The sequence below is a fragment of the Leptonychotes weddellii genome, chromosome 6 (assembly GCF_054177405.1).
Source record: "Leptonychotes weddellii isolate Sample4059 chromosome 6, ASM5417740v2, whole genome shotgun sequence".
NCBI lineage: Eukaryota > Metazoa > Chordata > Mammalia > Carnivora > Phocidae > Leptonychotes > Leptonychotes weddellii.
Genome location: NC_138374.1, coordinates 61,495,058 through 61,521,526, shown reverse-complemented (window position 1 = coordinate 61,521,526; position 26,469 = coordinate 61,495,058). Strand labels below are relative to the sequence as shown.

Here is a 26,469-nt window from a genome sequence, read left to right as displayed (position 1 = left end):
CTCACACAGGGATGTTGCACAGGAGGACCCACCTGCCTCCAGGAGCCCGTCTATGAGGCCCGGACCACCCCGGCCAGGCTACTTCCGTGATGCCCAAGCTCAGGCTGGAGCTCAGATCACCTAAGAACCCAGACCATTCCCCTGCCTTGCTCAGTCAGCTCACACACATCAGCAGCTTGCAATGAAAAGGTGACGGAGATGACCCCCAGTCCCAGCGATCCGCACCTTCCAGGCCTGCACCTGCGGTTTGTAACTCGTTCCTGGGTCCGGGACTGCAGCTCTAAAACCAGGATTGGCCAAGGCTTTCTCCAAAGGCGTATTTTAGGTACCCGGGGGACCATGACAATCCTAGCCCCGACACTGCTACCGCATGACCTGGGGGGCAAGTTCACGACCTGGGGCCCGCCGGAAACCGTACACGTGAGTGCAGGAAGAAAAACTAGCTCCTGACATTCTTCTGGGCATGCAGAAATGAAAGATAAACAAGCAATGTCTCTAGAGTGTTTGGGGCATCTCAGTGACAACGCTGATATAAATTTGAAGTACCAGGAATTATACCTTCCAGAAAACATGAATTATCATACATTTGTCACAAATCGCTCATTTACAGATTCAATGTAAAATATGAGGTGTTAGCAATAATAGCCTGCTGGGGAAACAAAAAAAAGGAATAATACATGTTTATTAAAGGTCTCCCACCCTGGCTTCCCAAATCATGCACGGCTCCTAATGGACTGTTTATTACAACATGCAAACTGCCCAGGACGAGTGGAAAAGCTAGAAGGACTAAACTCACAGAGACGTGTTTTCTGCCCACTCTCACCTGTCAGATGAGAAGGGTGTAATCAATGTGATATAATATCCACACCAAACTCTGGGGGGTGATACGGTCTCTGGGCCACTGAGCAGCCTGGTTAGGTGCAAGCAAACTCACAGAACACCCTCAACTGACACTCTACCACCAAAACGATCACCAACACTAGCCATTTCCTAAGAGTTTAGATAGTTTTTTGAAGCCATTTTATTTATTTGAGAGAGAGAGCGCACACACGTGAGCATCACAAATGGGGGGAGGGGCAGAGGGACAAGCAGACTCCTCACTCAGCACAGAACCCAATACAGGGCTCAATCCCAGGGCCCTGGGATCATGACCTGAGCCGAAGGCAGACACTTACCGACTGAGCCACCCAGGCGCCCCTAGATAATTTTTATAGAAGAAATGGTATCAAATGTAAGAATGTTTTCCTGCTGGTACAGGTGACAATTCCAGGATCTTAGGCAACTTCTGAAGCATCCTTTGGAAAGAATCACCACTGGATATTCCTAAATTACAGAGGATACACGAGGCTGATGTAGATCTTTGCTAACTGTGATACTGTGAGTTATGAGAAATACATATATACTCTTCGTCCACAGTTCCTGGCTCATGACTCCCCAAACCCTTGAATTTCCTGAGCGCAACAGGAGCATCTTTTCTCATAATATTCGGTCTGTTGTCCTCTGTTCCTGAAAACTCTTTAAAGCCAGAAAGGTGAAATGGGTGTCTCGTTATTCATAACAAGGCCCCTTCCACAACTGGGTTTATGTTAATGAGGTGACTTTTTGGAAAGCACCATGGGAACCAACCATGTGACTAGAGGGCTGGAACTTTCAGTCCCACCCCCCTGATTTCTGGGGACCGGTGGGGAGCAAAAGACTGAATAAATTACTAGTGGCCCATGATTTGATCGATCATGCCTACATAATAAAATCCCCAAAGGAGGGGGTTCGAAGAGCTTCCAGGCTGGAGAACCAGAACCTTTCTACGTGCCACCATGCCAGGCCCCAAACTCCACAAGGACAGAAGCTTCTCTGTTTGGGACTTTGCCCTGTGTATCTCTTCATCTGGCTGTCCATTCATACCCTTTGATATTCTTTGTAATCAGCCAGTTATCTAGTCAGTAAACGGGTTTCTTGAATTCTGTGAGCTGCTCTAGCAAACTAATTGGACCCAAAAAAAGGGTGGTGGGAACCTCTAATGTAGAGCCCGTCAGTCAGAAGCAAAGGTGAAAACCTGGGCTTGTGACTGGCATCAGAAGTAGAGGACAATCTTGCAGGACGGAGCCTTTGACCTGCGGCATCTCACGCTGTCTCCAGGTAGACCGTGTCAGAACTGGACCAAAATGTAAGACACTCAGGTGGGGCTGCAGCATCGCCTGGGAGAACAGAAACTGGGAGCAGAAACCTTCCACTGACTCCATCACTCAGCCTTCAAGCTGTGTTTTAAAAAAGTATCAGTTTTCACCCAGTTTGCTAGTTTTAGCTACAAACATCTATAAACTTTTTTTTAAATGTTAATGAAATTTTCAAAAGTACAAAAAATAAAATAGTAGGATGGACCCTAGGTACCCATCAGTCAAATTCCCATAGTTTTCCTTCCAGACATGGTGTCATCATCCATAAACACTTTAGATTGGATCTACACAAGATAAGGATTTTCAAAAAACAACCCCCCCAAGACCATTACTGCCACTAATAAAATCAGTAACGATGCTTTTCATTTCATCTACTATCCAGTCCCTGCTCAACTTACCCCTAATTTTCTTTCTTTTTTTCTTTTTAGGTCTTTCTTTAGTTGGTTTGTTCCATGATTCTGAGCTCCATGAAGCAAGACAGAGTGCCTTGCTCACTTCTGCAGATCCCAGCATTCAACAGGCTAACTTGTAGACAGAGAATGCTCCCAAGAGTTTCTGAATGGACTCATGCTCATCACTGTTCATCTCTCAAAAATAAAAAGAAGTAAAAAGAAAAAGAAAAAGAAGTAAACTTCTGTTTACATGGATCCTGGGATTTGGGAGTGAACAGATGGACACATTCCAATGAGGGCTACCATTTTCCTTTATCAAGGACAGGAGGCCTGGAGCTGTGTTCTCATAAAGGTGAGTTCTCTCACACAGGAGAAAAAGAAGACCGTAACTCATCAATTCTAATTTGCACTATTTTTCACAGTTTGACATGAAATTGGGACGCACCTCACAATGAAGGACACTGTTATGATGCTGTGGGTCAGGCAAGGGCCATGATGCACCTCTCATGACCAGCACATGCTCAAACATACAACACACCAGCAGCAAAGCCCACATGATGTGCATCAGTGGCCTGGAAGAAAATCTCAGAAACAACAAGAAAGCACTCATAATCCTTAGAAACCAAATCAAATGGGGTAGAAATGGATGTTGAATTGGGGAATTAAGGAAAATTCCCAAATGAGTCAAAAACTGGATAATTCTATGTAATTGCCAAGCTGCATTAAGAGCCCAGAACCAAGAGCTTTTAGCGCTTTCATTGATTTTTTTTTTTTTTTTAATGCTGCATCACCAAAGGTCTTGGTGACCCAGAAAACTTTGAGGAAAACAGGCACAAATATCTCTGAGTTAAAAACTAGATACTGGAAAAATTTTAAGAACCCCTTACCCAATATATTTCATGTGCATTTTCCTTTTTATCTATGCACAAGAGTGATATATGGAAAAATCAATGTCTAATGAAGTCTAAAAGAGCTCTTTAAATAAGTAGACAAATAAAAATGTTAACTGATAAAGAAACCATTGTATCACAGTTCAATGAACAGCGTTTTTTTCCTTGCCTGGTGGTACATAAAATAATGGTTGTATGAAAAATGGCATTTTAGATATGATAAAAAGAGGTATATTATCTATGAAGGGGAAAGTCAGTGATTATCAAAAGTGAGCAGCAGAAAAACAAGTGGGTGAGCTGACTGGCACAAGGGCGCAGGGAAGGGCCCGGAGTGGGCAGAGGGGGCAGTGAAAAGAGAGGAAAAGAGGTTAAGCCTTGTGAAGGTCACAGAGCAAAAGCTCCAAATCTAGGTCAACAGGAGAGCCCTTGAGGCGGAAAGCGCCGAGACAATGAGACCTGAAGGCGTCCCAGCTGGGCCAAGTGGCCCATAATCCAGGACAGCCCTGGACAACCCCCTGGACAAGAGTCACCACCACTCGCCACCTCCTGATAACAGAGTGCTTAGTTTATGGGCATCTCCCAAATGCAGACCTCTAATTTACATCAGCTGCTCACGCTCTCCCGGGTGATTCAGCTATGACGGACCCTTCAATTGAAGTATGTGATCTTTCTAGAGCAGCACCCTTCCGCAAAGAAAAGAGTTCACTCCCCGCACTGGCCTCTGAAGAAGCAGAGACAAAGAAACCACCACAACCGCTCCTAAGTCTGAAGGTCTTTAAAATTACCTTTCCTTTGCTGCCATGCAAATGTTCCAGTTGTTGTATCCAGAAACACACTGGGGGCATCGAATGTAAACTCATAAAATATCTAATAACCTCATAAATGCCAACATTTTCTCTGAAAAGCAGCTGGATACTTCCCCGTGAGAACCAGGAGGACCTGCAATTTCCTACCGTCCCACCTCCCCTACAACGGCTGTGGGCAATAAAGCCACATATCCATTTTATTTCCCACAAATACTATAGACTGCAGAGCCTCAACGTAACCCACATTGCCAAGAACGACCTCTCCAAAGCCCTGGTATCAGGCAGGTTTCTGACCTCTGGTTTCCTATGGGCTGGTTTTCCTGCAGAAATCAACAAGCCCCATCACCCATAGAAACTCACAGAGATTACATCACAGTGGAAATCCTGCGCTAAAGCAGGTGCACAAAGACCCGCAAGGATTTCTCATTACATGATAATATGCATGGAAAGCACTCTACCCATGTGCAATGTCATTTAATAGTGCACTCAACAATGGACAATGGATGCTTACCTGGTCCAACCTAGCATTTCACAGAGATCAGCTCAGAGAGCAAGCAACGAGATTGTTCCACAAGCACATTCTACTGAGTCAACGAGCAAATTACCCTGCAGGCACCTCAAGCAGTCCCAGGTCTGAAGTGGGAGCCGGGGGCATGGGAGTACGCACACCATTTTCACTAGGAGGAGTACACACGTCACCCAAGACACCAGTGCAACAAGAAGACCCAAGATTTCCACGTCACAGAGGAAATTTCACCTGTGACAAACCAAAGGCAACAAGCTACGGGAAAGAAAACCAGCTCAATTTAGCAAAGGCCAGCAAAAGGAAGTATCACCAAAAGACAGGACACAGCTAAAACAAGGGGCTGCATAGGAAGCAGAGAGAGCCCCAGGTGAAGCAGAGATTCACCAGCTTCCAGTCTTGGCTCAAAGCTGCCCAAGCCTCACTTCCCCATCGAGCCGGAGGGACCACCGCGGTAACACGACAACCCCCACCCCGTTCCTAAGCCCCTTACGCTGCTGTGTTTCCCATGGCACTTAGCACCTGTTTCCACGCTGTATCATTTTCTTACCTGTCATGTTTTGATCTAGCTACCCTCTCCCCACCCCCGCATGAAAGTTCTATGAGCACAGGAATTTTGTCTGTTATATTCGCTGTCATATTCCCAAATACCGAAATAGTGCCTGTCACAAAGCAGGGGTTGAAGAAATACTCATTGAAAGAATGAATAAAAGGGACCAGAGCCTGTTTTCATTTCTGCTCCTGCCAGAGGGGCAGCTGAGGATGTCGTCTTCGGGACAAACAGACGTCGGGCGGATAAGAACACACAAAACCTCTCTTGGCGCAAAAGGTGAAAACGAAGAAAAAAGCAAAATGGACCGACGTTACCATCAAAGCATTACTGAGTGTGCTCCAAAATGCCTCCCAGGAACGTTCCGACATGGTGCAGCAGGACGAGGGCAGTGCCAAAAAGCAGGGAAGGGAGCAGGGGAAGCCCGGCTCCAGAGAGCAAGCCACAGGCCACTCCGGCGGGCTGGCACACACCTCCGGGCCCTGTGCTGCGGACAAAGCCCCCTGCCTCCAGGGGTCCGCACAGAGGCCTCCCAGCGGACCACTCTGGGTCTGCCGTCCCCCGGCTCCGCGACCTTGGGAAAGTGCCTTACCCTCTCTGTGCTTCGGGCTTCATTAGTAAAATGAGAGGAACGAAAGGGCTGTTATGAGGAGTCGCTGAGTTCATACGGATACGGCAGCTTTAGGACGGGGCCTGGCACACCGCGGGTGCTAACAGGGCAAGTGTTTATTAGATTAAAACCCTTGGCCCAGGGCTCCAGCCCAGACCACACGAAGAGGACGTCCCGTTCTGCAGGGGTCTAACAGGGTCTGCAAAGGTCACAGGGAGAAGAAAAGAAATCAAAGTTAACAGAGACACAGCAGCGGCTCTAAATGAGGGGGGACTGTGTCCTCCAGGCGACACGTGGTGGTCGTCACATATGGGGTGGAGGCCAGGGAAGCCCCTAGACACCTGACCACATACAGGGCAACCCCACACAACCAAGACGATCCAGCTCGAAATGTCAACCAGGTCAAGACTGAGCAACCCTGATCTGGACTGACCACGCCCCCAAAGGCCCCTTGACCCTGACAAAACACGGGTCCAGGGCTGGGCTCTGGAAATCCAGTAACTCTGTCCTGGCCGTGCTGACCATTCCTCCTCCCGAAGAGTCAGCTGGCAAGAAACAGCCGGCCCTGGCAGGATCCGGTGGCCGGCACTCGGGGCCTGGGAGACCCGGGGAGGGCAGAGGCCCAGGCGACAGGGTACCCGGGCAGGCGGCCCCACAAAAGCTCAGTGAGCCACAGTGAGCGGCCCGCTTCACGGCCCCAGACAGCCACCCTCAGCTGCTGCTGCCCAACAGCCAGCTCCTGGAAGAAACCGGGCACACGGCACAGAATTCCCAAAGCCCAGGAAAGCGGTTTCCATTTAGGCCCAGGAGTGAGATTCTCTGTGACTGTTTTTGGTTTCTTCAAACCCAGCCCCAATGAATCACTGCCTTCTACATTCCAGCACGCTACGAAACCCAAAGTGTAGAAAATGCCGTGTTTCCCGGGCCCATAATACTGGACATGACGGAATGTCGCACCCCAGGCTGCGAGGGGCAGAGTGAGGCCAGGAACAGAAAGCTACCTGCCCAGGGCAAGGGGCCGAGGGCGGGGAGGATGTGCTCCACCACGCAAGGTCTTGTTTGCTCCTCGAGTGCATTTCCCAGAAATGGGCCCATGGTCAGAAAGGAGAAAGGTGGAGAAGGCTCTCTTGAGTGGCCAGGTAAACCAGACAGGCATTCCTGGTACCTCCTCACCTAGAGTCAATCCTTCAGGTCAAGCACATGGCCAAAGGCTAGAGAATCCTCACGCCAGCTAAGAGACAAGGTCAGGTTCCACCCTGAGGGCACGACTGTCTACTGGGGTGCTCCCTCCAACACTTTCGATCTAACTCTTGATGGAGGAGAGTTCCTCGCCAGGCCCAGCCTATCCGGAAACCCATCCAGGAGGGTTTGCTCGTGGAAGTGCCAGAAGGTCCGCCTTCAAAAACTTTACCAATGAGGCAGTCTGGAGGCAAGGATCCAAGACAACAGCAGGGGGACTAGGGTCCCCAATAGCAACAGAGAATCAATCAAACACTCCCTCAAGGGAAAGGTGACCTTTCAGGTCAGAGAAGTGAGACCAGGCCAACACTTCCTTGGGTCCAAGTGGCACACTCAACACTCAGGGTCCAAAAGGCCCCTGTGGTGGCAGGTTTCAATTCTTTGGTTGCTGATCATGGAGGAGGGATCCCAAGGGAAGCGACCAGGACAGCCGGGGGCTGGGAGTCCCTCGAGGTCATGAGAGGGGCATTTATTTAACAACCAGTATGGAAGCATCCCCCTGTTTTAATCTGTGTGGCATCACTGGATGGGTGTTTCCATCTGGACATCCACCTGGCTTGTATGTCTCAGCATCATCCACGCGAACTTTCCAGAACAGGATTCACAAGGAGAAAATCAGAAGAACAAAAAAAGGGAGTGGATTTGGCCAGGTTTGGCTATTTTCTCATCCCACGAATTCTGCTGGGCCAGCTAGGGGACCTCATAGATTTTTTCCCCCCCAGGAATACCCTGTGTCTTTCTGGGGATCTCAGCCAGAACCTCAAAGTCAACTCCTGAGCGCGCCTGGGTCTCTGCCCCAGGTAGCCTCACCCTCACCACCTCCTCCTCCTCCTCCTCCTTCCACCAAGCCAAGTGCCTCAGCTTTGCTAGAAGGTAAGCAGCACAGCACTGCCTGCTTTGAAATCGACATCTTTCCCAAACTTAACTTCCCGCTCCCCAAAGATCTGAAAAACATGAACGGCAGAAACAAGATATTATATGTATGTATAGATGTAAATGTGTGCATGCCCAATCATTTTCCTGACCACCTCTCATTACCTCTTCCTCTGTTCCAAAGAGGAAACCCACCACGCAGGAGGAGGGACGGTGGGGAAACTGACAGAGGGCCTGAAGCCCACACGCAACCCTACCTCAAGGTCTGAGAGCCCGAGCAAGCTGACCCTACTTTGTACTGGGTACAGCAGCTTTCTCGTGTTGCTAGAGGGTTACGGGAAGCGCTCAGTGCTCCGGTGGTGTTTATCCGTCACAATCTGCTTCCGTTATGTTTGCGCACCCGAGGCAGCCACAGCATAACTCGGGAACAGGGAAACTTGATTTTCCTTGGAGAAAAGTTGCTATTACAGTGCCATTTGTCAGATTCTCTGGCTATAGTGCCCCCCCCCCAACTACTGCCCTCCCTACCCCAGCTTCAAAATCTCATCTCAAATGGAATTTCCTTAAACTCAAAACTGATCGTAGGTGCCGAGGTAGAGTATGGGTCCCCTCCTGCGCGTCCACCCACAGACCCCCCCACTCTACTGACACCCATCAAGGCCCGTGGTGGCTTCATGTCCCACCTCAAACCTGTCACAGGAGAGCAGTCACAGCCTCTCCCCTCCTGCCCGGAGAAGCAAGGCTGCAGAGGCAGAGCAGGGGAGCCCAGGTCCTAGTGGGGAGTGGAACGGGCCGGCTTCCTCGCCACAAGAAATCTCCACTTAGAGCCACGTACACAGAGCCACTCCCACTGTTCACACAACCACCAGAAAAAGGTGTGTCCTCCACCCAAGCTTTCCTGCTGGCTGCCCACAGGTGGGAACCCCACTCTGACACCACAGCTGGGTACCAGAGAGCTGGCATGTCTGGACCACTTCCCCAAAAGGCAGTCCTTAATGTCATTCAAGCTTCTTTAGTACGCGCCCAAATACACCGAACAGATCAATCTCAGAGGAATGGATGAAGGATAAAAGAAAAAATAAAAACATCAACGATTTCCCAGAGAGCAAGAAGACACTGCAGATTCCTGGTTCAATATATTTTCAAAGAGTATTTCGGCTGTTTACTTTTTCCTTATGCCCCCCCAACCCTCAAAACCATTTATTCGGTGTCTACTATTCCTCAACACCTACTAATGGCATTTAGCTTGCTGCCCCAAGGTGAATATGATGATCCCCACTGTGAAGCTGAGAAACTGAGGGTCAGAGAAGTTCAATTAATTAATAAAGGTCACCAAGCAGAAGGGGGTAGAGAGCTAAGGTCACTTAGTACCAATAAATGGATCCATGTTATTCTTCTTCCTGTGAAAGTCCACTACCCAGCTCAAAACACATGACTGTTTCCTTAGGATCGACCAAATTAAGAACCAACAAGTCAGCCTGGCATGCGGAGCCCTCTCAACAGCCTAGTCCCCAACTCATTCTCCAATTTCAAATCCTACTGTTCCCCTACACATGTCCCATGCTCCAGCCAAGTGGGGCCCCTCATCACTCCCTCCTCCCCCAAATGCCTCTTATAAGATCACCCCCAAAGTCCTCCACCCTCGAACCCCCAGAGCAAGGGCTGCAGCACTGTGCCTGCTCATCAAGGAAGGGTGGTGGAAAGCGAAAGGGCTGCCCAGGCCCTTGGCCATGTCCTTCAGGTAACACTTTCCCTTACCTCCCAAGGATGTGAGCAGCACAGACAGGAGTCTCAGGCTGGACACACTCTCTTTCAGGAGCAATCATCCTTCACATACTGGGAAACCCTTCCCTTTCCAGCCTCAACAGCCACACTTTACCCAGAGGCAGGTTCACTACAACAGAAATCCCTTCTTCTCTTCTATACAGCTCCATCCACCACCAACTTGCCAAGGCATGGGGGAGACTTAACATGATTAAAATTTTAAAGCAATCAGGGGCGCCTGGGTGGCTCAGTCGTTAAGCGTCTGCCTTCGGCTCAGGTCATGATCCCAGAGTCCTGGGATCAAGCCCTGCATCGGGCTCCCTGCTCACCGGGAAGCCTGCTTCTCCCTCTCCCACTCCCCCTGCTTGTGTTCCCTCTCTCGCTGTGTCTCTCTCTGTCAAATAAATAAATAAAATCTTTAAAAAAAAAAAATTTTTTAAAGCATTTAAGAGGCTTAAAGGAAAGCCATTCTCAGAGTGCAAATCTTTAATTTAGGGAGAAAGAGCAAACTATGGGAGGCGCGAAGAGATCTATACAAATGAAATAATTTTAAACAATATTACACATAAACTGATTGACCGCACACCCTGAACCTCAGCACTGAGTCCCAAATGGTGTGGCAATGTCTTGATTGCTTTTGAGCACCTGCTCCTATTCACTTTATTAGATCTGCAATCTGAGGTGAGTTGGCTTTCTGGGTTTTGGCAAATGGAGAATAACAGTCCTGAGATGAGTTATTTAACAGGCAGGGCACACAGTGACAAGCCCGGGCGGGGGTGCTGAAGCAGCAGAAACACCAGGCATGCTCCCGGCAGACAATCCCCCAAAGCCTAATACTGAAGCCTGGTACCCCGTGAAAAACTCCGGGGCGGAGAGAAATTGCTAAATACAGAATGAGAGCCCTGACTTACTATAGCATAGTATGAAACAAGAGAAGAAACATTAATTCCACTTGCATCTAAAAAACTATCGCTAGTGTTTAAATTCTGCCTTTACTTGCATACCACGTGATCAACTACATATTTCCTTTTATCCTAAGGATGAACTAAATTTGAAGACTCTTTAGTCCTGAAATCCATGGAAACACTTCAGGAGGAAGGAAGACTATGCAGTTCTATACTCTAGATTCGGAAATTCAGGACAGCGGGGTTCTATTCAGGCCCTCCAGAATAGTCTCACGGTTTCGACTTTTATACCAGGGTCCACAACACTAAGTTAATGAGTCTTTTACTGCGATTTCAAAAGCTATTGCATTTACACACCTCTTCCCCAACTGACAAATCACTAAACCATTCTAAGAGGTGGGATTAAATTTTATGGTTCGTTCACAGAAAGAATAGAATCCCAAATCACCAATCCATGTATAATTGTTCATTTCCCACACATTTTTCCCTACCTGATCCCTGTACCTCCCTATTGCCACTAGGTCACAAAGAGTTCTTGGATTTTTTTTTTTTTTTTTTTTAAATTAAGGATACCACTTCAGAGGTCAACACAGAGGACCCGTCAAAACCCAGCCACCGAATGAAGCCCACCAGGGAGAAATCAGCCTCTCTGGATGCTAAGGCCACACTGTTGCTATTTCTAATCACATGTACTAATGAAAGTGCCAAACCAAGGAAAGAGAAATACCAGTGTGGCTTATTTGTTTGTTTTTCTTTTGCATGAAAGGCAGAGGCTTTGCCAGGTCCTACCGGCACACCGGGCCATGTGGACCTGCCAAGGCCCACTTAACTGCAAAGCAAAGTTTTGAAAATAATTCCAGTTTCACATGAGCGTAGTTTTCAAAGGGCTGCACTGCTCCTACCGGATGAATAAACAAGAGACTTCAGGTACATATACAGCAGTTCCCTGCATTAAAAAAAGAGAGAAAAAATTGGGCGAAGAGCACACTGTTGGCTCAGAACTAAGCTAGGCCAATTCAGCACGTGGAAAGACTTCACTTCTGCCCCCTCCAGATAAAGCAAACCCATGCAATTTCTCAAGACTCAAACAAGATACCTACTACCTCCATCTAGTACCTTCAGGTGAGAATGAATGAATGAATGAATGAATGAATGGGAGAAAGAAACAAACCAGGAGGGAAACCTCTGAAGCAGCCAAACCTCAGCGTTACTTCACCGGTGTCTGACTTCAAGGCTAAAAAGTCTGTTCTAATACAGTCAGTCCCGTTTGCCTTGTTCCAGAATATCATTCCCTAGTGCCAGCCCAACCCGTGGTCCACCTCCATTAACTCAGAATTTTTCCTGGGTTTGCGGTGACACTAAACGTCACACTAATGAGCGTTACAGGATTTTGGAAAAGATAACGCGGCTTTCAAAGCCTCTTCCCCACCAAACAGCACAACCCCGCCGGCGGCATGTGCACAGCCAAAGCCCTCCGCTCCCAGCGGGCGCCCGGCCGCAGAACCCCGCCGTCGGGGCGGCTCTGGCCGCTCGATTTCCTCCCGAATACGCCGAGCGGTCCAGGTGGCTCACACGGTCCCCACGGCCTAACCACTCGACCCTTGGGAGACTGCTCAAAGCACACCCATAGAACAGGGACCGTCCCCGCGTAACCGGGCAGCTGGGCAGGGGAAGGCACGCTCAGGGGGCCACGGCCGGGCGGCGGGGGCGGCGGGGGCCGAGCCGGCCGGAGCGTAAAGCCTGGGCCGAGAGGGGAAGGTCGGGGGGCGAGGGGGAGAATGTCGGTGGCCAGCCTCACTCGGGGCTCAGAGGCGCGCTGGCCCTCCGCTTACACCCGCCCAGGGAGTCCCTTCTATCCGGCGCTATCCGGCGCGGGGCTGGCTGCATTCCCGCCCCCCCCCCCAGAGGTAATGGGCAGAGGAAGAAAGGGGCAGAGACCCCGAGCTGCCCCCCGACCACCATCTCCGGCCGCGGGGTGACAAGGGGGAAAGGGGTGGGGATTTGCAGCGGCTTGTATCAAAGGGCTGAAAAGAAACTTGGACTCCTTTCTCCTGTACATGACACTTTGGAAAGGCAGCCGCCTCTCCCTCCTCGCCTCCCACCCCTTTTGTGTGTCCCAACACCCCCACCGCTAAACTTCCCACCGCTGGGGATGGGGCTCCCGGCGGCCGGACAAGACTCAACTTCAATTACGTGGAGCAGACACAGGGGGACATCTACGGAGGAGGACGCCTACGGCGACGAGAAAGGCGTCCGGGGTCCCCAGCTCTGCGGGGCTGCGCCGGGTCGCCCTCTCCCGAGCCCCGCGAGCGCAGAGGGGCTGGGTGCGCCCCGTGCCCTGGGGAATCGGCTGGGAGGCCCGGGGAGGGGAGCGGGGGCCCGAGCCGAGGTCCAGGCAGAGGAGCAGGAGGGGCGGGAGCCCCCCTCGGTGCCCGGCCGGCCACGTCCGAGCAGGCGGTCTGCAGCCGGGCAGGGGGCGCGTCGGCGCGGAAGGGGCCGGCGGGGGAAGGGGAATCGGGGGCTCGAGGGGAGGGGGGGTGGCCGGGCCCGGGCAGGGCGCCCCACTCACCTTCCTGCCGGCGCCGCCGCCCGCGCCCGCGGCCAGCGCGGAGCCGCCCCCCGAGTACATGTAGTAGGCGATGCCCAGCACCCACAGGAAGGCGAAGCAGAGCAGCATCCGCGAGCGCCGCCGCATTCTCCCCTCTCGGCCGCCGGCCGCGGCCGCCGCTGTTCGCGAGTGCTGCCTGGGGCCGGCGCGGGCGGGGAGCGGGGCCGGGGGAGGAGCGGAGGAAGGGGAAGGGCGCGGCGGCGGCTCCTCCTCCGGCGCGGGCTGCTGCTCGGCGGCGGCGAAGGCGGCGCGCGCCCGGCTCCCGAGCTCCGCCCCGGGCCGGGAGCGCGGCGCGGCGCCCGAGCAGGAAGCGGCGGCCTCGGAGGCGGCGAGCGGGTCAGGGAGCAAAGGGCGACCAATCGGCGGCGGCTGCGGGGGCCGGGGCGCGGGCCGGAGGAGGGGATTACCGCGTCTCCATGGCGGCAGCACGCGGGGGTGAGGGTGGCGGGGGGGTGGGTTCCGCCGGGAGGGCCTCCGCGGGACCGGGCCTCGGCACCGCCCCGCTCCGGCCGCCGCCCCGCCCCCTCTGCGTCCTCCCCGCCGCTGCCCCTCCGCCCCCGTGAGTGACAGGTGGCTGCCCGGGACCGCGCGCAGCGCGCGCAGACGTGCGCACACACACGTGCACACGCACCCGGGACCCTGGCGGTCACTGCTGCCTGGCGCCGCGCCGCCGAGGCTGTCACCTCTTGGGTCCCGGGTGTTGGGGACCGCCTCAGACCCTTAACGGCCTCGCTCTTACTGGCCGGCCCACCTGAGTGTTTTGGTGCAAACCCGCCTCCTGGACCCGACTTCTGCAGTTTTCTTACTAATCTTGCAGCGAAACATCCCTGATCCCCAGCTGTCAATTTTATGTAATTATTTAGTCAGAGATGGGGGCCCACAGGTAGAATAAGAGAGGTCAAGGGAATATTTTTCCAAGAATGGACAGCCCTGAATAGCAGGATTCTTTTGTTTTATTTTGTTTTTAATAAACATGAAAGAGGAAGAAGGGACGCAATTTTTTTTCAATCTTTTCCTTTTAATTTGTTGCTTTCTTAAAAGAAGAAAGAAGAGTTAACACATAAACATCTCAGGAAGACACATCTGTCTCGTAACAGAATCTGTGTAACCTTGACGATGCCCTTGCCACACACATGCAAAGTTTCCCGTACTCCTAGGAAAGAAAGAAATGTTAGTTGGCACTTGGTATTTCAAAAGTGATTTCAGGAGCTTCCCAGTCTGGAGGATAATGGCAGCTGTCTGAATCTCAATCCCTACTCACATCTTCAGCAAAATACAAACACCAACAAGCCTTCAGCACCGCTAGGAGAGGGAATGCCAATGCTGTGAACTGAACTTCTAATTACTTCTTAAGTAGAAGAAAGAAAAGACATCAAATTCCAGCAGAGCTCCCTCGGCTGTTGCCAAGGACTTAAGTGAAGTCCGGGCTTAAAGCCTCTACAAAGAGAAAGTCCAACACCAAGAACTAAAACTGCACAGGTCGGGTACTTAACAGGGAAGAGGTTTGAAAGAGAATGGGACGGGAGGTGGCAGCCTTGAAGAAGCCTTGCTTCTGGGAAAAGTCAAATAAATAAAGAAAGGGTAATGCCCTTTGGAGGCCTGGTAGTGAAGGGAAAGAAGGAAGTAAAAAGGGCAAATTAAAGATCCTACAGAAATAAAAGACAGTCAGTCCCTCCCCCAGACACTGTTATCTATTAAAAACTTCACTTCACTCTACAGATAGAAGAGAACATTCTTGAAGTGGGAACCCTGTGTCAAAATTCCTAGTAACAGAATAACATCAGATTGACTGCATGCAAAGCTACCATAAAAAGAAAACAAAAAAGGAATCACATTTCTTATGATAAAAAAAAATGAATCCTAACATTTTCAGCCTATGAAAATACACACACACACATAAAACCAGGAAGCAGGAGAAACTGTAACACCACAGATCAAACTACCTAACTGAACAAAGCATCATGTATGTGGACCTGTGCGCACACACAGACATACATATATGCATACATATAGACAACTGCAATCAGAAATTCAAAAACTAAGAACAGACTAGACAAAAATTAGGAAGAAATGTAACAAAAGTTGATCAAATTCAGGAAAGAAATTGGTACTCTCTGAGAAACAAAGAATAATTATAAAATGCCCACGGGAGAATATAGTCAAATAAAAATACGTAAAAAGACTCTTCCCGCCATCTTTCCGTGCGGCCATAATGGTATGCATGAATGTCCTGGCAGATGCTCTCAAGAGCATTAACAATGCTGAGAAGAGAGGCAAACGCCAGGTTCTTATTAGGCCATGCTCCAAAGTCATCGTCCTGTTTCTCACTGATGATGAAGCATGGTTAAATTGGCGAATTTGAAATCATTCATGATCACAGAGTGGGGAAAATTGTTGTGAACCTCACGGGCAGGTTAAACAAGTGTGGAGTGATCAGCCCCAGATTTGATGTACAACTGAAAGATTCAGAAAAATGGCAGAATAACCTGCTCCCGTCCCCCCAGTTTGGTTTCATTGTACTGACAACCTCAGCTGGCACCATGGACCATGAAGAAGCAAGACGAAAACACACAGGAGGGAAAATCCTGGGATTCTTTTTCTAGGGATGTAATACATACTTGCAAATAAAACGCCTCAATGGAAAAAAAATATGTAAAAGGACACTGAAGGATGGCAAGAAAATAATCAAGAAATTGAAAATAAGATAAAGAAAGAAGCAAAAAGTATTCAAAGAGAAGTGGTTGAAATGAAAGGAAAGAAGAACCAAACTACATAGAACTGGAGTCCTCAATAGAAACACCAGTGAAGCAGAAAACAACAACAACAACAAACAGAACAAACAAAAAAAGAAACTGTAATCTCAGATGTAATATTCAACATAACTACATCATGATGGATAATGCTGTATGGCACATTTGAAAGTTATTAAGAGAGTAGGTCCTGAGAGTTCTCACTACAAGGAAAACAACACTTTTTTTTCCCTTCTGTATCTATGAGGTGATGGATGTCAACTTTATTGTGCTCCTCATTTTGCAATATATGTTAGTCAAGTCATGCTGTACAACTTATACGGTGCTTATATAGTTAGGTCAATTATGAAATTAAAACTGGGGGAAAGCTGTAATCCCAGAAAAGAATTCAGAAATAAGAAAAAATTTAAATTGTGTATCAAAAGTAACTTCCAAGTACCATGAAAAACTGTTCTGGAATAATCAACTCCAAAACGTATCTTAGTAAAACTATTGGATTTTAAAGGCATCAAGATCAAATTACTTATAGAGATCACAAATTTAGGCTGGCATCAGACTTCTTAAGAACAACATACAAAGCAAGGCAACAATGGAGTGGCATTTATAAGAAACTCAATGTGAGAAAATACCAGCCAAGGATTTTTGTGTGCAGCTATAAACAAACAGAAAGGAACTGAGTGCAAAAATTCAGAGACCATTATATGCCTTTCGTGGAGAGTGGGCTTCCCCCATCCAAGTGAAAACAGAGGAAAGCCAGCAAAATGACTGATGGAGAGCAATTTATATATTTAATTGGTAGAAGAATAATATGTAAGCATTATAATTTCTGGTAAAGTAAAACACCAACAACTAAAAGCAATTGAAGGAGAAGGGAGAGAGAAAAGAGAAAACAGAATCATATATCATTGACTATAAAAAGGCAATAGGTGGGGCGCCTGAGTGGCTCAGTTGGTTAAGCGACTGCCTTCGGCTCAGGTCATGATCCCGGAGTTCCGGGATCGAGTCCCGCATCGGGCTCCCTGCTCGGCAGGGAGTCTGCTTCTCCCTCTGACCCTCCCGACCTCCCCCCTCTCATGCTCTCTCTCTGTCTCTCTCAAATAAATAAATAAAATCTTTAAAAAAAAAAAAAAAAAAAAAAAAGGCAATAGGTGGAAGTCAAAGGAGACCATATAAAATGCACACCCAGATGTTAAAAGGTTAAGAAACAAAGGAAGGAACTAAGGGTAACATAAAAATATAAAACTTGACCACAAAGCAAAATATATATATTCCTAGATATCAGAAACTCTGTTCTAAAACCTTAAGAGAAAAAATTTTAAAACAGCAAAGAATACATACCAGATAGTCGGAGAAAAAAAACCAACAGAGTAAGTATAGCATAACACACGTGGCAATTGTAAAAGAAAATAATATGACAGAGCTGAGATCAAACCATATCACAATATCATTTACAGAAGGGCTTAATTTGCCTATTAAAAGATTTTCAAGGGGCGCCTGGGTGGCTCAGTCAGTTGAGCATCTGACTTGATTTCAGCTCAGGTCATGATCTCAGGATGCTGGGATTAAGGCCCGAGTCAAGCTATGCACTCAGCAGGAAGTCTGCTTGAGGATTCTCTCTCCCTCCCCTCTGCTCCTCCTTCTGCTCATTCTCTCTCTCTCTCTCAAAAAAATAAATAAATCTTAAAAAAAAAAAAAGATTTTCAAATCTGTTTATAAAAGAATACCCAAATCGAGGGGCACCTGGATGGCTCAGTCACTTGAGCATTGGACTCTTGGTTTAGGCTCAGGTCATGACTCAGGGTCCTGAGATGGAGCCTCAAGTTGGGCTCTGTGCTCAGCATGGAGTCTGCTTGAGATTCTCTCCCTCTGCCTCTCCTCCCTCAAAATAAATAAATAAATCTTTAAAAAAAAAAAAAAAAGGAAAGAAAACCAAAATCTAAAAAAAGCAGGAGCTGTGATCATAATATCAAAGTAGAACAGGCCAAAGAACATGGAAGAAGGACAATTTATAGCCAGAACTTCAAGTCCCAATGAAGGCATATCAGTTGTATATCAGTTAGGATTTGATCAGAGCAGTAAAACCATTATTAATGTTATAGAGTGAGGAACAGAAGATAGGGTTTAAACTTTGTACAGTGTTGGGGGTAGAAAAAAAGTCGATGGAAGTCTATTTCCATTGTGTGGCAACAGGTCTGAAGTCACTGTAGCTTTCAGACCTAGCAGTCAAAAAAAAAAAAATAATTGCTAGATGCGGCAGTCTGAAGTCATTGAAGTCACTGAACTTTGAGGATGTGAGGCCAAGGAAATAAACCAGTCACAGGAAGACAAATACTATAGGACTCCACTGATATGAGGTACCTAGAGCAGTAGAATTCCTAAGCACAGAGCTTCAGTTTGGGAAGATGAGAAAGTTCTGGAGATGGATGGTGGTGATGATTGCACGACAGTGTGAATGTACTTAGTGCCACAGAGCTATATACTTAAAAATGGTTCAAACGGTAAATTTTATGTATATTTTACCTCAATTTGAAAAAAGACATGACAGATTGGACAGAATTATTTCCATACGTATCATAGATAAAGGGGTAATATCCTAATATTATACTTATATCCTAAGTATAAGGAACTTAGACATTGAGATGGGCAAAACACATAAAAAGACAATTCACGGTAAAGATCTTAAGAGTCTGTAAACATATGAAAAGATGCTCAACTTCACTCATAGTAGAGTTGCAAATTAACACTACAGAGAAACTATTTACCCCTCTCCCCACCCCACAAAATTCAAAAGCTTGACAAAACACTTTTGGCTGGACTTTAAGAAAGAATAAGGAAGACTTCTGTGAACAGATATGGAGTGACTTCCAGGATATGTTATTAAATTAAAAAAAACTGCGACAGAGTATATATTATATGCTATTTTTTGTAAGAAATAAGGGAAAATAAGAAAACATACAAATATCTGCTTTTTTTGGCAACACACACACACACACTCACACACATACAATAATGATATACCAGAAAACAATGAAATGAGTTACCTATAAAGGGCAAGAGGATAAGGTAGAGGGGACAGAAGGAGTGACACTTCCCTGAGTACACCGTTTTCCTAGGTTTGACTTTTGGAAACATGTTATGTCCTCCAAAAAGTAAAATAAAACCAACAAAGATGGGAGGCCCTAAAAATGTAATCCAAAGAGAAAGACCTGAACCCAACTATATTGCAAATGAATAACATAACCACACTGCAAGGGAGTAAAAGAACTAATATGCACACCTTTTGAACAAAGTACTTGGGTTATATAACCTCAGCCTAGAAAATGAAAGAACCTCAAGCAATTTTTTGAGGTTATAGGAGAGGGAATGCCAATGCTGTGAACTGAACTTCTAATTACTTCTTAAGTAGAAGAAAGAAAAGACATCAAATTCCAGCAGAGCTCCCTCGGCTGTTGCCAAGGACTTAAGTGAAGTCCGGGCTTAAAGCCTCTACAAAGAGAAAGTCCAACACCAAGAACTAAAACTGCACAGGTCGGGTACTTAACAGGGAAGAGGTTTGAAAGAGAATGGGACGGGAGGTGGCAGCCTTGAAGAAGCCTTGCTTCTGGGAAAAGTCAAATAAGAAAGAAATCACATAAGGAAGAGCATCAGAAAGTGCTCCTTATGTGTTTTTCGTAGTGTTATGGTGTGGCAATTAAACTATTTTATGCATATTGTGCAACTGAGCATATAAGAAAATGTATTGCTGGGGAGTCTGCTTCTCCCTCTGCCTGCCGCTCCCCCTACTTGTGCACTCTCTCTCTCTTTCTCTCTGACAAATAAATAAAATCTTAAAAAAGAAAGAAAGAAAATGTATTGCTTTGGGGAGCTAGGGTTTTCACTGTGAAAGAAGGGAGCTATGATACCGAATGATCTATAATGAAAGACAAGGAAAGGGTGAGGAAGGCAAGGAAGATTCTTGTAGAGTAGATTTGGAATCAGAATCAGCAGTATGAGCTGTAAATATGTACATATATATTTATACATATACACACACGTGCATGTTCCCTAGATCTGTCCACTGAGAAGATCCCAGAGCAATGATGCCTCAATAGCAATGAGCACATCTTGCAACCAGATCTTGGTTTCTAACACCATTCTCCACCGTAAGAAGATTTCCTTGGAAAGATGATTGATTCAATGACCAGAGCCTAGAAGGTACTAATGAGCCTAGAAGATCTTGTTGTAATGGAAAGTAAGAACTAGTGGTGAAGGAATGTTAAAACATCACAGGAGCCAGCTTGAAGGGCCCCCACTGGCTAAATCTAGACATATATGTATCAAAATAAATATTGAATAAATTAGGAATCTTTGAGTACACACTGATAATAAATAGATAACCAAATGAAGGAGATGGGAGAGATCTTTGTTCCCAGGAAAAGCCAACTGATAAATGTGAAGGGAAGGGTGAAATTGAAAATCACCATCTTGCAACCATCCCAGTAGAGATTGGTTGGCAAAAGGGGAGTTTGATATCAGGAGGATATTTACAGCATCTTCAAATATCTTTCAGTAGGATACTTATTTGTTGCAGAGGGAATGGAGTAACTGTATAGAGGAGAAACTGGACAATACCTTGGCCAGGTGATCAAAGTTAACATCACTCATGAGAGTCAGATGGATATCCTGTGTCTGCCGATGCCCCGAGAAGGACATTTCACAGTTTTGGTATTCTGGCCAAGGATTCATAACTTGAATCTAATAATGAATAAATATTGGGAAAAAAGCAAAATTCAAGAACAGTCTGTAAAATAACTGGTCTGTATTCTGTAGAGACGTCACTATTATGAAAGACAAGGAAAGGGCGAAGAACTATTTCAGATTAGTGGCCCTAATGAGACATAACTAAATGCAGTGCATGATCCCATGTCGGGGACCAAAGAAGGCTGTGGAGGACATGAATAGGACAATTAACACAACTGGACTATGGACCATAGATTAGGAAAGAGTATCGTGTTACCTACTGTAGCATGCCTTAGTGAATCACACGGTGTTGTACTTTCTGATGCTGATAACTGCACTATCGTCCGTCACACAGGAGGATTCTTGTTCTCCGGAAATGCGAATGGAAAGATCAAAGGTTCAAGGGGCAAGATAGAACCCAAGTTACTCCCAAAAGGTCAGAAGAAACAGACACAGAGGATAATGCAACCAATATGGCAAAATATTAGAAAGTGGTGAGTCTGGGTGAAGAGCATATTGGTGTCATTTTGCAGATTAGGGAAGGTATAGAAGCCTGAAATCATTTGGCTAAAGCTCTTACAATCCTGGACTCTAAACTCCATGCATCTCTTTTCCCTAGGCAGCCAGCACAGCACGTAGCTCCTTCTTTCCATTTCTTTTACCTTTGCTTCTTTTCCTGCCACACCTCCACTCACACTTTCAGCCACTCGTGCATGGTTTCTGTATTTTTATGGGTAATGAGCTGAGTAGCAAAGTCTCCGTAAGTGTTGACTTGCCCTTTATTCAGCCCCCGGCACCATACAGCACTGTGGCTGCCATTTATCAATGGAAGATTTTCATGCTGGAAGCCCTTAGGGCTTTTTTCTTGACTGTATAGTACAGTTTGAACAGCTACATATTTGTAGCAACACATAAATATAATGTAGATATTTCTCCTGCCAGTTTGCCGTGCTGGTTACTGTTGTCAGAAATGTCAGGAGCCCTGTACAATTTAGTGATATTTGTGTCTTTATACAATGGAAACTTTTTTTATAATCTGATAGCTCCATTTTCCTTTGCCTCAAATATTTGAATGAGGGCAAAATACCCAACTAAGAGAGAACAGAAAAACAAAATTATTACACCTTCAATAAGACCAAAATATTAAACACTAAGATTGGATTCTCAGAACTCTTCCCTCCCCCCTGCCAAATTTTGAAATGTGTTTACACAGAGGCTTTTGTCAAAAGGGGAGATTAAAGAACACTGCTCAGGTCGCGTCAGAGTCCCAGGACCCACCACAGGCTGGCTTTAATGGGAAAGGACACTTTGAAGTAGAACACTTCCATCCATTGCGACTCAAGGACTACTGTCCCTCAAAGGTGCCACTCTTAGCGACAGAAGCTCAAACCCCGCATACCCCGTGGAGACATGTGGTAACCACCTGCCACAATCTTCCCAGAAATTTCCTGACTTGCATCGCGACTGAGAAATAATTCATCAATGTGATTTAAGTTAAGGAATTCAATTGCCCTAAAAATATAAACATTAATGATGTGCTTACTACATGCCAGGCACTGTTCCAAGTGCCGTTCGTGTATTATTTTATGCGATTATTATTAATCTTTCGCAACAGCCTGATGAAGCAAATGTCATTATTATTCTAGTTTTATGTGGAGGAGCAACACTGTTAACGTTCCTCGCCCAGGCAGCTCCGAGGGCTGCAGAGCCTGGGAATGTGAGTGACAAGGAAACATTTGGCCACACCACAGGCAAAATGGGTCACCTGGAGGGATAGGGCTGGGCCTGATGAAAATAGCACAGCAGGGACTTGGGGGATGCTGGAGACCTTCTGGCTGGTGATCTGGGTGCTGCTTACCGGCCGTGCTGTGTGTGGAAACAGTTAATGGGTTGTACACCTATGATGTATGCACTCTCTATATGAAATTATACTTCAGTAAAAACAACAACAACAACAACAACAAACCCTCAGGATGAAGAATCACTGACTTCCTTTCAGTCTCCATAAATGCTCGGTGAAACTCGCCCCCTCTCATCAGCCTCTGTCTGGAGCGACCGCGGCCCAGCTACTTCCTGTCACCGCTTCCTTTCCTCGCCTGCCCTGCAACCCCCGCTGCTGGAAACATCCCCAGAAACCTCCATACCGCCTCCTGAGCTTGTGGACAGGGAGCTCCTCACCTCACATTAGGGGAGCGGCAAGCCATTAAGGGTGATGAACAGGCCACCAGGGCTGCTCACACACCTGACTCTCGCTGTTCATCTCATGGATCCTTCTGCCTGGGGCCTCGTCCCAGCCTCTTGTGCTCCAGACGCGGGGAGAGGAGCTCCAGATGAGAGCTGGGATGTCAGCACCATAGTCCCTCGTTCCCCATAGCTCTTTTCCCCCTTAAAATGCTTGGGTCGTAGGCCACACGGGCCTGGGAAAAAAGGCTTGTTCGTGGCTTTGAATTGGCCTCCAGCCCCTCCAAGTTCTCTCTGCCAATGCTGTGTTGTCAGCTGGAAGGTGGTGTTCATGTGCCCAACTCCCCCTTTTGTACATCCTTTTACCCAAGACTCCCAGGAAGCCTGCCCCCCACCCCCGTGGCTGTGCCCCTAGCGCCCCCTGTAATACCACCTCTGTTAATGCCCGTGCACTTGAGAGCTGCCCCAGGACGCAGGGGTGCGGGGTCAGGACAGCTGAAGGCTGCCTGGCCCCTTGCCCTGCCCAGTTCCCCAGGGATGACAAAGACCCAGTTCCTTTCATTTTGGTACACTCTGCTCTGATAGCCTTTCCCTGCCTATGACCCAGAGAGCGAGGAGAAGCCTCTGGATGAAGGGCAGATGCTTCTCTAACCTCAGATACCTCTGCCCCTCCTCCCCTGTGGATGAGCTCCCTTCCTTTCTGATGAGCTTCTTCCTGGGAGGCCTCTCAGTTCATTGGGTAAATGAACTCCCAGGTGCCTGCTCCAGCAGCCCCCCAGATAGCTCTGGGTTCCAGGGTGAATCTATCTCAGGCTCTACTAGACTCCTGCTGCGGATTTCACAGTGTCTTCCCACGCACCATCCCTCTGCGTTCCTCCTGAGGTAGGTAGGGCTCCGCTCATCTTGGAGGATGACCTGAGGTTCCAAGAACTCAGGTAAGTTATCCCAAACCATCCCCGGGCTTGTCGACGGCAGCACCAAGGGCTGAGCCAGGTCACCTCCCTCTAAAACCCCAGCCCCCTCCACCCTGCCTGCCCACGCCAGCCGCGGAGCCCCGAGATCGGCTCCAGTGTGCGTGGATGTTCTGAGGAAGTCTCTGGTTTATTTATAGTTTATACTCCACTCACTTCCAAAGATAATTGGAGTCATCTTACACAACCCACAAACACACATACATAAGATGTACAGAGAAGTGTTGTGTAGGCAGGCCATGTCATGGGGGATTTTCCGTACTCCCTTCCCCCTGCCAGATTTCTAATCCTGGAGAGCTTTGTAAAAATATAATTTCTTGAGATTCTCATCCCAGACCTACTGAATCAGAATTGCCAAGAGACGAGCTGACTTGTATATAGTGTTTTTATTCCACAATACAAGGAGATAAAGGAGGCTAGAGGCAGATTTAAGAGAGAATGAGATCATACGGTGGATAGCTGTATGGGCTGAGAAGCTCTAACGGCTATATGGGGCCCAGGGCAGCCCTCAGGGTCCCAAAACAACACTTCCTTTGCCCCTGTTGAGGATGGACACGGTCTGTTCTGGAAACAACCCATCTTTGGGGCCCAAATAGCCCTTTATCATCCAAAAACCAGAGAATGCAACTGTGTTCTATGAACTACAGGACCTTACCATACCTGTCAAACCCAAGGAATCTATAAGGAACAAGGACTAGAATTCAGTTTTGGAGAAAGCAAAGTCATTGTGTGGTCCAAAAGCAAACCTCTCCAACTTAAGAATAAACAAAAGGACATTGGATTCTATTTCCAAATGATTATTAATTTTTAGCTGTGATAATGCTGCTGTGGTTATATATAGAAAAATGTCCTCAGTCTTAGGAGATGCAGGAAGCATTTAGAAGGTGAAGTGTTATGATGTCTACAGCTGACTTTCAAAATAGCTGCAACAAAGTTTTTATATTTATAGAGAGAGTTATAAAAATATAGGCATAGATACACCTATGATATATAGAGAGAAATATATGGAGAGAGAGAGAGAAAAAAACAAATGTAGAAAAATGCTAATTGTGGAACCCAAGTGGAATCCAACATACTGGGGTTATTGTTCTATTCTTCCAGCTTTGTCTCTATTTAAAATTTTTCAAAATGAAAAGTTGGGAGAAAAAGAAAGAGTAACGATCAAATGAAGGAGAACTGGTGAGCTGGTGAATAATTGCCATGAAAATAATCACAATTTTTCCTGGGGAAAAAAAATCCCAGACATTGTAGCCAGACAGAAACATCCGGCATGCTTGGCTGGCTGTCAGTCGATCAATTATTCAACAGGTGTTTATTACAGGTCTGTGCTGGGTCTAGAACTTCTCTAAACAATGAAAGGGAAATGAAGTTGTACACCATGGGGTTCTTGTTCTTCAGGCCCTAATGATTAAATTCCATTTCATGAAACTTTTTTTGCTCTGGGTCTAATTCCTTGGGAGATTCTAAAAAAGCACCTAAGTTATACCTCTGTGAGCAAAGACTTCTCAGTCCCAGGAAGAATGTCCTTGTCCGAAACTTCACCAGAAAGAGTATTCCTCTTCTTCCAGGATGTTCCAGGATGTCAGAAAAGAGAGATTATACTAAGAAAATTCCTGAACCAGCTCCCAAATAGGGCCACATGTTCTGGAAACGTGACCTGCTGTGTCTGGAAGCCCTAGGAAGAGCTGGGTCAACATTAAGGACTAATGGAAGCAAGGTCTGACCTCAAAGGGGATGAGGGACGCAGCGAGCCCAGCGGAGAAGAGAGCTCGAGAGAGGCCTAAAGGGCCTGTAGACACAATGAGGATGGTCCATGAGAGAGGGACACAGCCACGGCCCGTCCTCCTCTGAGGACCAGCAAGGAGCAGGGATGGCGGGCAGTGAGGAAGTCACTGCAAGGCAGGTCGGGCCAGCTACGGGATCCGTTTAACAAGCCTAGGGGTAATTTCAGGGGTATTTTTGCTTCAAAGGGTAGAGGGAGGGAGAACATTTCTCCCCATGAAGATGATTGATAATTCCTGAACATTTCATTGAGTAACTGGGGATCAAGATTTCCAAGTACAAACTCTTCCTGAGCTCACAGTCCCCTGTTCCCCAAAGACATTTTCAAGTCTGTGCTTCATGCCAAGGTCTGTTCTAGATTCCTGGAACACACTGAGGAAGAACACAGAGGAAAATCTCATAGCGTCTAGTGTCGTGTATACAACCATTCATCAGTGCACATGAAGGACAGGCTCCCAGACCCATCTGCTCCAGACGAGGCTGTGGGAGCGGGGAGCTGGGGGTACATCCTGAAGAGTCGCCTGAGGAGCCTGAAGATGGCGTTGCCGAGGCCCAAGGCCGGGTGAAGAGACTCCAGGCTCAGGCACAAACCTTCCAGGCCGCTGCCACCCCCTGTGATGGGCCCTGTCGACTTCAGCATCCGTGGAGACAAACAGAAACTGCGCTGAAGTATTTCTGACATGCAGCTGTAAGCAGGCAGCTCTGCGTAGAATGATTTATGAAGATGTTTTG

The 26,469-nt window shown here is 47.4% G+C and overlaps 1 protein-coding gene and 1 pseudogene across 1 annotated transcript in view; one reads left to right on the top strand and one right to left on the bottom strand.

Annotated features, from left to right (window-relative positions):
• GALNT2 (polypeptide N-acetylgalactosaminyltransferase 2) overlaps window positions 1-13,526 on the bottom strand; it is a 175,466-nt gene extending 161,940 nt beyond the window's left edge. The window contains exon 1 of the mRNA XM_081823162.1: window positions 13,296-13,526. Coding sequence (XP_081679288.1) covers window positions 13,296-13,421 — 126 coding nt within the window. The 5' untranslated portion in view covers window positions 13,422-13,526. The remainder of the gene's footprint in view (window positions 1-13,295) is intronic.
• A 1,995-nt stretch (window positions 13,527-15,521) lies between these two features.
• Window positions 15,522-15,964, top strand: LOC115936692 (small ribosomal subunit protein uS8 pseudogene; annotated as a pseudogene).
• Window positions 15,965-26,469: the final 10,505 nt, after the last annotated feature.